At 39.8% G+C, this 13503-nt stretch overlaps 1 protein-coding gene across 3 annotated transcripts in view; it reads right to left on the reverse strand.

Moving 5' to 3' along the window:
* The window catches only part of ror2 (receptor tyrosine kinase-like orphan receptor 2), a 293512-nt gene extending 280453 nt beyond the window's left edge, over positions 1-13059 (reverse strand). For all 3 annotated transcript variants that reach the window (XM_063068941.1, XM_063068940.1, XM_063068938.1), the window contains exon 1: positions 12568-13059. In XM_063068941.1, the coding sequence (XP_062925011.1) occupies positions 12568-12661 (94 nt within the window). In that variant the 5' untranslated portion in view covers positions 12662-13059. The remainder of the gene's footprint in view (positions 1-12567) is intronic.
* Between the last annotated feature and the right edge of the window lie 444 nt (positions 13060-13503).

Below are 13503 nucleotides of genomic sequence, written 5' to 3' on the forward strand. Positions count from 1 at the left end.
CAGCACCTCTGCTTCCTTAGGAGTCTGCGCAGATTCAGCATGTCATCAAAACCCTGACAAACTTCTATAGAGGTGTGGTGAAAAGTGTATTGACTGGCTGCATTATGGCCTGGTATTGGAACACCAATGCTTTTGAATGGAAAATCCGACAAAAGGTAGTTGATTTGCCCCAGTACATCACAGATAAAGCCCACCCAACCTCTGGGCGCATCTATATGGAACACTGTCATAGAAAAGCAGCATCCATCATCAAACGATCCTCACCACCCAAGCCATGCTCTTTTCTCACTGCTGCCGTCAATTAGAAGGTGCATCAGGACTTACACCACCAGGTTCAAGAACAGTTACTACCCCCTCAACCGTCAGGCTCTTGAATAAAAAGAAGATAACTACACTGATTCCATTTTTGATGATCTCACTTTAAGGACTCCATCTTGTTATCTCATGCTCTCATTACTTATTGCCATTTATTTATATTTGCATATGCACAGTCTGTTGTTCATTAACCCTGTTTAGTTACTGTTCTATAGATTTGATGAGTATGCCCGCAGGAAAAAGAATCTCAGGATTATATACGGTCACAAGTATGTACTCTGATAATAAATTTTACTTTGAACTTTGTCTTGCCCATGAGATAGGGGAATTGGTGTCACCAGTTTCATCAAGAGTTAGAGATGAATTAATTTCATTGAACTGACATAGATAAATAATAGGAAACAGAACCCAGATCCTTACTGAAAAATGTGTGAACTACGAAGTCTGAAAGGTGATAATAAAAGAAAAAACTGGTCGATTTACAACTGCAATATTTTGATATTTAAAACTAGAAATGATATGTCATTTGCACACCATGATTACTGGGTTAAATATGCAGCACTTGTACTCAAATCCAAGGAATGCTCGAGTCACAATGTCACACTGACAAAGCGTGGGTCTTCAATTACGTAACCTCTTAGACCAAAACTAAAGGGATGCATAATTGTAATGGCTAGGGGCATAGACAGAGCCATGAAAGGTACATTTAGGTTGTCAATGAAATGGGTTGGGCATGTTATTTTGCTGATGATTGAGAGAAGACGTGGTTGTAACTGGCTGCATTGGACATGACCCACTTTTGGAATAAGACACATCATGGAGATGTCAGCATTAGCGTGCTGGTGGAAAACAGCTTCCCTTGCTCTGGATAAGAACAAGATATTGCAACGGCATGGTAGTGTAGTGGTTAGCACTACGCTTTACAGTACCAGTTCCCAAGTTCAATTCCTGCCACGTGGGTTTCCTCCAGATGCTCAGATTCCTACCCACAGTCCAAAGGCCTACCAGTTGGTAGGTGAACTGCTCATTGTAAATTGGTTGTTCTGTGATTAGTCTAGGGTTAAATCAGGGGTTGCAAGGTGACCTGGCTGTATCTCCATAAATGAGTCAGGCTACCTGTGTACAGCTCTGTCACACGAACTGAATGGGTTGAAAATGAGTCTCGTGGTCAGAGAGAGACCACATTCTCCTCCTCTTACACTCACACACAATGGACTCGTCTGCCTCTAAGGAAGGATTGTACACAGCCCCCAGTATTTTCAAAATTGTAAGATATTATTCCTGGCGTGATGTGGCAACATCGTAGATTACCAAGTGATTGTTCAGTCATGGTAATTCCATCCCATTGCTGAATATGCAGATAGTCCTGTACTGTAGTTTCACTAGATTGGCCCCCATTTTTGGCTTTGTCTAGTGTTTTTCCTAATGCACTTCCTCCATCCACCTACCCTTACCCGCACAGCTTTCACTGAATTACCGTCTATAGGCATGAGATTACAGATTGCAATAATGGGCAATTTTGCAGCAACAGATAGCCTGGTTGTGTTAGAGTATCTGTTCTTGGTATATCCTGTTAGATTCCCACAAAACTGCTTCAGTGAAAAAAGAGGGTTTCCACAAGAAAAGTGATGGTGGTTCCAACCAATTGCTTTCATGGGCATTAAATCTTGGACAAGGGATATCAATTAAGATTGGGTTGAGAAACTATTCCCCACATTAATTCAGCACCAGCTACTGTTAGTCCAAACCATTTGTGTACTTCAGAACAACCTCCATCCACTCTGCTCAAGTTTGTTCACAGAGAGAAAATACACTCTCACCATTGTATATGCCTCTAAAAAATACATTACAGGATATACAATGGTGAGAGTGCATTTTCTCTCCATGAACAAACTTGGACAGGTATTTTGAAGCCAATTGAGTATTAATGGATTGGATTAAAAAATTTAAAATTCTCGTGGTTATTCAAGTAAGCAAAGATCATTATTTTATAAATTAAAATGTACCAGAAGGAAGATAAATTCACTTCACTATTCTTTTACAAATAATATTTTCTCCTAATGGTTAGTAGAGTAGTGTATCTATTGACACTGACATCAAAACAAACTTTAGAATTACTTCCCATGAGTTAAATAAAATTCTTGAACTTAGGCAGATAGAGCCTAATTGTGACTAAATAAATCAATAAGCATATAATTCCTATCCACAAATTATTCATGAAAACTAGACAATGGATCAAATTTTCCCCTCCTTCATGCAATTCACTCATTATGCAAGCCTCAGAACATAATGAAAGATATTAGAATGGAAAAAAATTGCAGCTTTTATCAATTTGAATAACACATTTCACATATAATAGGAAACGTCTCCATTCTAATAGTGTAAAACAATACATTAATTGAATGTAAACTAATTGATTTTTTTGGTTCAAGTTTGATATTTAATTGTATTTATTATGAAATACAAGGTATACCTCTACAAAGTATAGTAGCTGTTTATCTGCAATACATCTTTGCAGCCAGCGTGAACTTCTAACTCCCTGAATTCCATCTGCTATGAACAACTAAAATACTCAATAAAGTCAGATGCCCATGAAGACAAATGAACAATGGGAGGTCCTTTTAAAGCAAAACATATGTTTACAAGTCAGCAATGAATTTTCTTTTCTAAGTTATCAATAACCCACAGAACCGGAAAACAAGCAAAACCAATTGCACTTTTGAATAATTGTTTCTAACTTATAGAAACCAATGCCTTCATTTCTTTCATAATGGTTGTATACATAAAAATAACCCAAAAGGATTTTGTAGTATCGCTTTCACAAATTCAGCATGGAATTTTTGATAAAAGATGGACAAATCAAAATAAGTATTTCCCCAGATTTTCAGCATCTTTTCTTAAGAGTCAACGAACAGAATTACTAAGAAAAACCAGACGAACATTTCTCTGCTATAAATCAGGCTTTAAGGCCTACTTCCTCTACCAACATACTTCAGACATTTTAAGTCCCCCAACAGCTCTTGACAAGTTGAAGGAATCACAGAGCAGCAGCAAATTACATTAGGGATAGGGCAGGTAACTAAGATTTATATTGAAGATGCATAAACTGTTCCACTTACTGAAACACTAGCATACATCTGCAATCTAACTTTGTTATCCCCAACTTCTTACATTGTAAAACCAGTCACATTACACCTTCACCAAAGCTTAGAATAGAAATTTCTGGGAGGGAGGCCTACAAGGTTAAATTAGTATTTGGTTGTTGCATATTTTCCCTCTCACTGACATCAATCCAATTTTAGAAAACATATTTAAATAGTAGCCAACTAAGGGAAGACAGTTTTATGTAATGTTTCACTGAGACATTCAGCACCATCTGTCTACATAGCTACTATCTATACTGCTTGGCTACTAATAGAAGCTGTTCATTGAAAATTAAAATATACAAAGTGTTTTGTCAGTAAATTATATAGCATTTTTCAAAGGTGAAAGTTATGCATTTTTCATCTTAACTGCTTGGCTAACTAACTACATTTCTCCTCAGACTAGATCCATTGTCTACAATCTGTTTGATAACCATTTTCTTATTAATTTATTCAAGTTCTCCAAAATGGCCAAATAATTTATCACAGATCCTTAGCATGTCCATTTAAAACCATATTTCATAGCGAACAGCAACCTAATTCAGAGGTTATAAATTATTCAAAAGAATATACAGTGGGTTAGTTTTTTATATAAAAAGAGCTATCACATTTCATTTTCAACAACTGTTCTTTCAAATACTGCTAATACTAATCCAACAAAAAATGTGAAATCCTTCCACAATAAAATTAGCCATTTTAAGATTTATCCACCCTCACACTGCCCTGCAATCACAAAATGAATATTTAGTGCCCAACCTGTATTACCCCTCAACTGAGTGACTTACAAAGCCATTTCAGGCGTAATTAAGAATCTACAACATTGTGTCTGAAGTCAGACATAAGCCAAACTGAGCAATTTTCTTCCACATGAGATTTAGAAATCAGTGGGCTTTAATGACAACCCAGTAGAACATGGAAACTACAGCACAGGAATAGGCCCGTCAGCCCACAACATTGTACTGAATGCCAAATTCCCAACTAAACTAATCCCTTCGGTCCACACAACACTGGAGGAACTCGGCAGACCAGGCAGCATCTTATGCTGGAATAATGCAGGAGGAATAAACAGTCAACATTTCAGGCTGAGATCTGTCTACATAATGTACCTATCCTTCTAATTCCCTGCTCATCCACGTGCCCAGGAGCCTCGTGTATGTCTCTATTGTATTTGCTTCCACCACCTGAGCTAGTACCCACCACTCTCAGGGTAAATCATTTGCCAGGCACCCCTCCTTTGAACTTGCCCCTCTGGTGTTACTTTTCAATTCTGGGGAAAAATATTCCAGCTACCTAGCTTCTCATAATTTATAAACCCTCACCCTTGGCCACTCCAGAGAATATTTCTATTCCTGCACTGACTAGTGATACCAGGAGCAATCCAGAGAATACTACCTTTGAGGTTCCATGTTTTAGCATCTTTCCCATTTCCTTGTACTCACTGCACAGGACCTCTTCTACCCACGTCATTGTTGCCAACGTGCATCACGACTTCTGGCTGCTCACCTTTCCCTTCAAGAATGTTCTCCAGCCACTGAAGCATCCTCATCGATGGCACCCAGCAGGCCAGATACCATCCTAATGTCTCCTTGGCAGCCACAGAATCTCCTGCCTGTTCCCTTAACTTTTGAGTCTACTATCACAATTGCTTTGCATGACTTTACCTTTCTCTGCACCTTGGATAGAAGACTAGCCATGGTGTCACCTGGCTGCTGCTGTGCCCTGCAAGTCATCCACCCCAGCAGTATCCAATATACCTGCTGATGAGCGGAAAAGCCACAGGAAGGTCCTGCACTGTCTCTTCCCCTTATCCCTCCTGCTGGGCATCCAACTAGCCGGTAGGTGTGATCACCATACTGAAATGCTTATCTATGATGTTCTCAGCAGCTTGGGTGATTCTACATCCAACAGCAGCTCCAGTTCCTTCACACAGTCAGTCAGGAGCTGCAGCTGAACACACTTCCTATAGGAAGTCATCAGGGATGCTGAGAGATTCCCTGATCTCCTTCATCCTGCAGGAACATCATACCATGTCCTTGATATCCCAACTACTCTGTTAGGAGTAATTTCTCTAACTACCAATGTTCAATTTACAAACCTTCATTAACACCATTCACTCCTTGGAGTTGTCAATAGACAAAACCACTTTTCATTGTTCCACTCTCCAAACATGGGAATATGCGGCACTGTACTGAAATGAACAGCATTTCTGACTTAAGGTTTCACTTAACAAATTGCCCCAGGAACACATCTTATTTTAAAAATCACTCTATATAAGAACTATCATTTTTATCCTAATCTGAATGACTTGAATTTAAATTCCTCAGATGTAGTGATGGGAATCAAACTTATGTCACTAGATCAGTAGTTCAGGCCTCTGGCCAATAAGCTACTCCACTCTTAACAGCATGTAAAATGAAACTAATACCAAACCACTTGCACTGAACCCCTGTCGAAGGGTCTCGGTCCAAAATGTCAACTGTACTCTCTTCCATAAGTGTTGCCTGGCCTGCTGATTTCCTCCAGCTTTGTGTGTGTACTGCACCGAAGCCACCCCCCTCACTGAAACAATTTGCTCTCTACATTGAGCATTTTTATTCCACATATACGTATTACATACAGTTGAAAGGCAGCCAGAAGTATCAATTTTTCAAATTCACCATGTATTTCATCAGCTTCTACTTAGAAGCTTTAAGTGCCTGAATGAATGATTACGGCCAAAGTGACAAGGCCATGTACATGACACGTTATATTATTCAAATAGTAATTCATCCATTATACATTATTCTTCCATTATTCCAATAGTAATTTTTACATTATACATTCCATTATATATCCTTGTGCCCTTTTAGAGTCTGTTTTGATTCAGGTAACTACTTCAATCAGTTCTGCAGTCTAGAATGCTTAGGATAGTATAACTTCTCGGAAACTGAATTGGAACAGGAATAGTAATATACAAATTTTCCAATGAAGCACAGTTAAAGGCATATACTCCCCCTTTGTCCAAAGTAATTTTATCATCAATTCCCCTGTCAAGTCAATATAGTTAAATAATAAAAGAGGGATTTCAAAAACTATACAAAGAGCATTTTTGTTTGAAGCAGGTGGTTACATGATTAAAGGATTTGAGCTTTTGAAGAAAAGTGTCAAGTGTACATGCCACCTAAACATGCAATGTTAGCCTATTCACACAAAATTTTGCAATTATCTTAAGAAATTTAACTCATCCAGATTTTATGACATACCCTATGCAAATCAACAACTGCTTTGAACACCAACATTCGTAATACATATAACAAATTGAACTTGAAAGGACAATTTAAGCATAATAGCAACTCATCATTGACTATATATATTATGGCTTTTATCACCACAGAAAACTTATTGCTTTTACTGTCCCAATTCTTACTTTTACATCAAAGTTAATAACTTTGTATTACAGACATGGCTTCAGTGAAACCGACTTTTAAAATCATTTTATAGTTTTAAAACCACCTATATTTCATTTCTGACATTCCTTTTAGCACGAAATATTTAAATACTGCCAGATGGGATCCATTAAATTAATAATTCTTCATGGCCCGACCAAAAGGACAAAAATGTCATCACTGCAATTTAAAAATAATGCATCATTCAACTGATTCTGGATTCAGAAAATTCATTAAAATTTACCATTTGAAACCGTATATGTCCGTAGGACAAGTATTGTTTTAATTAAACTTAAAACATGTAGATTACCTGAAACAATTTGTAACATCTGAGGTTGTATTTAGATTATCCATTATTAAATTATACAAAACTATTAGTCTCAGTTTTTAAAATTTTGTTTGCCAAATTTATACATTTTCAAGCAGATGGGTTTTAACATTCATGAGTACTCAAGCACGCATTTCTAATTTCAACTGTTGAAAAGATTGTTTCAGTGCATAATGCAATTAAATCAAAAGAGTCTCTCCTTTATTGCATCATTGTCAACATTCCTTTCCTCATTTTAAATGTGTTAAACATATAAGGAAGAGTAATAAACAAATGCTGAGAATAAAAGTTTGTAGGATTCATAGTCTGGATTGTCCTACATTCAAGGATCTCAATCAAATTGCACAATAGAAAAAAAAAGTAACCAGAAACATGTGGGACATGAACCGAAGAATCCTCCAAAAGTGAGGATGTGAAACTCTTCAGCACTGAGGATATTAAACAGCAAACCACAGAGTGCCCCGATAAAGAGTCCTACAGCCATGAGCTGGGCCGCTGAGGTGATCAAACCCAAGAATCCTACACCTTCCTCCGGCAGCAGCGAAAGGCAGATTGGTTGAGCACAGGCACTGAACACCCACTCGCCTTTTGCTCTCACTCTCATCAATTTTAGCCTTGCTTGATGTATTAACCGGTGAGGAGTAATGGAGCCAACCATGGATTCGCTTTCCGCCATTAGGAAACAATGGCCACACACTCTGCTCTCCATCTCTCCGCATTCCCCAGGACAGGAAACAGCCAGTGCCAGATTGCTCAATCAGCCCAAAGACACATCAAAATGGAAATTACAGACTGCAACTTATCACAGCTCAGGAGAAGCACCTTTAAAAGTAGTAGTTGTTTCGTAAGCATTCTTCAGGATGTTGCCACTGGTCACATCATTGTAATCAAAATTGTTATGTTGCTAAAATGTCATGCAAGTACATAAAATGCAGATTTCAATGTATAATTTAGGGTAAATGGGGTGTTCAGGAGGAGTAGCACCTCTGGTGAAGGGGCTTGTTGTGTCCATTCTGGGGCAGCTCAATCACCTTTAGTCCACACTGGACACCCGGCTCTCACTTGTGGCTCCAAGTAGCTGTTAGCATGTGACAGAGGCCACACCCCAGTCCTCCACTTCAACAGGCAGGCTACACAGGTGAGGGTAGCCAGCAGCCTCATACCCCAGTGAGTTAAGGCCATGCCCATCCCAGCGTGCGATGTCATCTCAGCTACAGTGAGATCCGACAGCCAGGAAAGCGGTTCTGCAGCACTCTGTGGAGACCAAAGGGCATGACGAGGCACAGACGATGTCAAGGTCATCAACTGCAACCAGGGAAGACCCCAGTTTGTGATGCTTGCTTGTGTCACTGGACTCCGACTTCTCAGGTCAAGAGAGTCGAACTGCCCCAGTGCAACGGATTTTCACTTCCAAAACCCTCCTGCGCAGGTTTCTTGTCATCATGGGACACAAAGGACCACTACCATGTTAATTTTCATAAATAATTATACGTTTGTTATGATAATGTTTGGTAAATGTAATTCAACTAAACAAATGTTATTATACATTCCTCAGCATTTTTATTGAACTATTTGAAGAGTATCCAGATTTAATTACTATCGTTTGAACAACCCATAAATACAGGTATAGGTGAGCATCTCACAAGCAGCAGCAAGTTATGTGAATACTTGCCAGCTACTCCATGTTCCTGGGTTAACATGAGAACCAGAACTCCTCCAATCAATATTTTCAAATTGAATGCTACTGTCCCAGATTGTAATCTACATTAACTGACCAGGCTGAGAATTGTTTGCAATTACTGTAACAGAAAGGAATACACTATAGAGGCAAGTAACAGCTGATTTATACTTGTGCATCAAGTGTGCGCCGTAAGTACGGCGTAGCCGCGTACCCTACGCCGTAGCCTAACGTGCACCTCTCCCAAAATGTAACTGACCCTAACCCTAACCATCTGCGGCGATGCAGACGGAACAACTGTGATCAGCCCGCTTGGTAGCATCACATCTCATCCTATGCTGCAATAGCTTCCCATTGGGTGACTGAAGGGCAGGGAAGGAACTCTGGCTGCAATGCTTTCCATAAAGCTTTACAGACCTCCGAAATTATGGAGGACCCTGTGCTTGACGCCAGTTTGTAGCTAGCTGCTACAGCCTTTTGACTTCCACCTGAAGCTAAAACTCAAATGGTGATTGCCAGTCTGTGAGTATACTGTGCATACACTGATACGAAATAAATGGTTGGAGACGATGAACCAAATTGTCAAATCTACCTGCCAACATCCGAGTATATGTGAAATGTATTTCCTCATCCATGTCTCTCAGTGGCCAGACAAGTACAGAAAATTCACCCTCCTTCAGATTCAGTCGCCATTGTTTGAAGTTTGAGTTTCTTCGTTATGATTTTCAACACGCAGAAACTCAACACAGTGGCATAGAAACCCCACCGCCAACTAGTGTTTTGGCAGTGAATTGCAGAGACGCAGACACACCAACGCACAAGTATAAATGCTCACAACGGCGTACCCACTTGCGTAGGCTACGGCGTAAGCTAGTACGCCCAAGTATAAATCAGCCTTAATTGAGGGGCAGACACATGTTTGCCTATCAATGCAACCTTAAATACACCAGTAAGTGATGTTGTCAGAATCAGATTTAATATCACAGGTACATGTGGTGAAATTTGTTGTTACGCAGCAGCAGTACATAACAATACCTAATAAAAACTGAATTACAGTAAATATGTAATAGTTAAATTAAATAAGCAATGCAAAGTAGTGAAATAGGGTTCATGGATTTAATGTGCATTCAGATTCGGATGGCAGAAGGGAAGGAGTTGAGTGTGTGTCTTCAGGCTTCTGTACCTCCTCCCTGATGGTTCTAAATGTGATTCAAAATATTACTGGTGAAAAGTTTTCAGCCGCATGAAACACTTGGCACGATCCAGAAAATGTAAAACATTACAGTGAGATGCAATTGGAATTTATTATTGTCATGTGTACTACGGCAGTGACAACTTGCTGAACACCAGGATTCTAATTCTGCAAATCTGAGGAGGTGCGTTGAAAGGATGCTTAATTTTCACCACTTATGATTGCAATAGGTAAAACTACATGTGCATGAGCATAAATGGATTTCTGCACATAATCAAAAGGGCAAATCTGATTCAAAATCCTTGTCAGCCCTATGCTCTTACATTGACAGACATAAGGACTAATTTACTTTCCAGAATTTGAACAAGTATGAGAGCGGTTTCAAGGACTGATTGCAACAATTCCAAACCAGGTAGCTTAACCAGACTGAAGTTTGGTCTTCAAGGATATTTTGGTTGTGCCAAAACCTCACATTACAGAAGAGGTTAGACGTGTGATTTCAGCCAATGGGAGGCAATTCACTGCACTGGTGATTAAGTTGTAATGTGCACATGACCATTGTAAAACATAACAGAAAGAAAAAAAATCTGAGACACACAACCATGGAGGCAAACTGGCCATTAGGTAAAGATGATTGTCACTCCCAATGTCTCTATTATTAGATGGCTACTAGCATTCCAGATCACCTATTTGCAGGTCTAAAGGAGGGGGAACTGGAAGAAAAGTGTTGATTGAAAGATTTTCTTATACTGGGGGGGGGAGGAGTGTAAACTCCAAAATTATTCCATGTTTAAGTGTGATCTGAGCAATAAGAACAAGTACAATCAATCTGATAATTTAAAAAAATCTTCTTACAAGTCCATAAATTGATCACTTGGCATAATAAAATTAGTTAATCTCTTGAAGCTACATTAAACCAGATCACTGTTATAAAAGGAACCAGGTGTGTTTTTTTAAAAAAAAACACTTTTGTGCCAACCAAAAGTAAACTGAAATACAAGGCTCTGATGCATCTGAACTAATCCATTTGCCGTGACCCAATTAATAATAAAACAGAAATTCAGAAAGTTTATATTTTCATGATTCAGGATTTGATGTATGGATGCTGCCTGAAATGTTTAGCATTCCAACATTGTCACAAAGGGTTAAGTTTAAGTGAAAGCATACACATGAACTCAACTAGAATATTGCCATCCATTCTTATAGGTGGATCAAAAGAAATACTTGAAATTGCAATATATATATAAATTTTTTAAAAATCAGTATCTCGTCTCTTTTCAGGGAGCTTTTCTTCACAGCAAAAGGACACACGCAGCCTTATCACGCATTATCGCCGTGCGTACAAAAGCGGGCTGTAAAAAGCCAACCGAACATAAACTCCATCTAAACAGCGTTATCTTCACAGCGTTTGACTCTCCACCAAATGGCAGAACCCAGGAAATTTGCCTTTGAACAACAGGAAACGTAAGCATCTGTCACCTCCCATTGAGAAGAAAATGGATTAGAGGGACCGACAAAGAATTCCTCAGGAAGACATCGCTCTAAATATGCAACGGAGTAACACGCGCAACCTAATCTGCAACATCATGACTCTTACCCGGACAGAAATAGTGCAGTATAATTTTCAGTTCTACCCATCAGGCGAGAAAGCACATGCATCTGATTAAATTAGGTCCCCTTCCATCCAATGTCTCCAATGCACACAAAACTCAAATTCTTCTTTTTATAAAATGTGCTGTTGGCCACTTTGAGCCACACAGAATTCAGACTTCAATACCGTGGCACATACAACGATGCTCCTAAACATTACGTTGAAAGCTGCCCTCCCCCCCAACACACTTTCCTGAACTCCCAATTCCAAAGCTATTAATTCCACTTCAACGTCTGCAAAGTTAAATAAAATACAGGAAATCGTTCGACCAAAATTAGCCTCGAATGAATGTAATCACCTTATCCCTTGGGTACTTAAAACTTTCGCAACCACATTTTTGTTTGAAAAAAAAATGCATCAGCAGCTTGTTCCAAAGGAAGACTTGCATGTACCAAACGGAAATCTGGAAAAACTGTAACTCACAAACAAGGGTCAAATGTTAATCACTGAGTTTAGTAACCTCTAAAAACAATCGTATTGCTTGTTAACGTGAAGCGCGATGTTTCCCGATCCAAACGTGGATTCGTCAAAGCGGACAGGAAATGAGAAGTTTATTCGAGTTTACCTATTTCAGCATTGTTTGCTGGGAACACATAAAGGGGGAAGAGAGGGGGGGAGAAACAGTTTCTCCGTGCAGATATTTTGCAAAGTTAGCTGCACAACTCTCAAGTTTTTACTTTTTTAAAAAAAAGTTACTGTAAAGAGGCTTAAACGCTATTGTGAACTAAATTCTCAATGGTTCTGATTTGAAATATTCAAGTTGCAGTTTCGAGTTAAGTAATCCATTTTTTCACCTCTAAAACTAAATTCGCCGGTCCACCTTCAAAATTCTTACCTGTGGAAATCTCTCCGAAAAGTGGGCAGCACATAAACAGAAGCAGCGCGATGTATTTCCCAGAGAGCGTCGACTTTATGCTGGCTTTGTACATCACTCGTTAGTTCAACGCAACCAGAGCAACTACAAAATAGGCGACCTGGCCGTGTTCATCCAAGAGGTTGAGCGGTGCCCCCCAGGGAGACCCAACCACGAGAGAGAGCAACACCAAACTGCACCGTTCTACAGAGCCGCTGGTCTCTTCTGCAGACTCCCTCCCAGTGCAGCATCAAAAGCTCAGCTACCACCGACTTCGGCTTCTCAACGACGCTTTTGCAACATCCCCTGCAGCCGCGAGAGCGCACGATTTATGGTCCTGCACAGTCTTTCCCCCTCACGCTCAAACTTTGGGTCTGTGTACGTGTGCGCGCCACCCCGCGGGCGCGCGCCAGACGCGGGCGCCCGTGTTCGGTGAGACCCCCCAGAGCGCGTGCCCGCGAGCCAGGCGTCAAGACCCAGGGCACAACGCCCCTGAGTAGAAGATAACAGCGCGGCCTACAGGTGGGGAAATGCAGTCCACGGAGCTGGGGAAGGATTCTCCGACAATGCATAGCAACAGAAAAAGGAAATGCACAAATTAATCTGGAATGGACACTTCGAAACAGTCACTAATCTTATTTCTTTGTGCTGCGCTCAGTCCTACACTGTTCTCCCTTTTAATTATAGATATTGCAACAAAAACTATTCGATTATTTTATAATTGTGGCACTTTTTAATTTTACCGTGCCATCAGATTGTTAACTTAGGTGTCAGTGTTTATACCTGGAGGGTTAGAATTGCACAGCGGAGTTGGGATAAATCTCAATCATTTGCGGTCCATTTTCTAGAAAGAATAAGAAGGCAATACAAAAGGTCACAAAGAGATCAGCAAAAATTATACAGGAACATTTAACTATC

Source organism: Mobula hypostoma, chromosome 16, assembly GCF_963921235.1.
Source record: "Mobula hypostoma chromosome 16, sMobHyp1.1, whole genome shotgun sequence".
NCBI lineage: Eukaryota > Metazoa > Chordata > Chondrichthyes > Myliobatiformes > Myliobatidae > Mobula > Mobula hypostoma.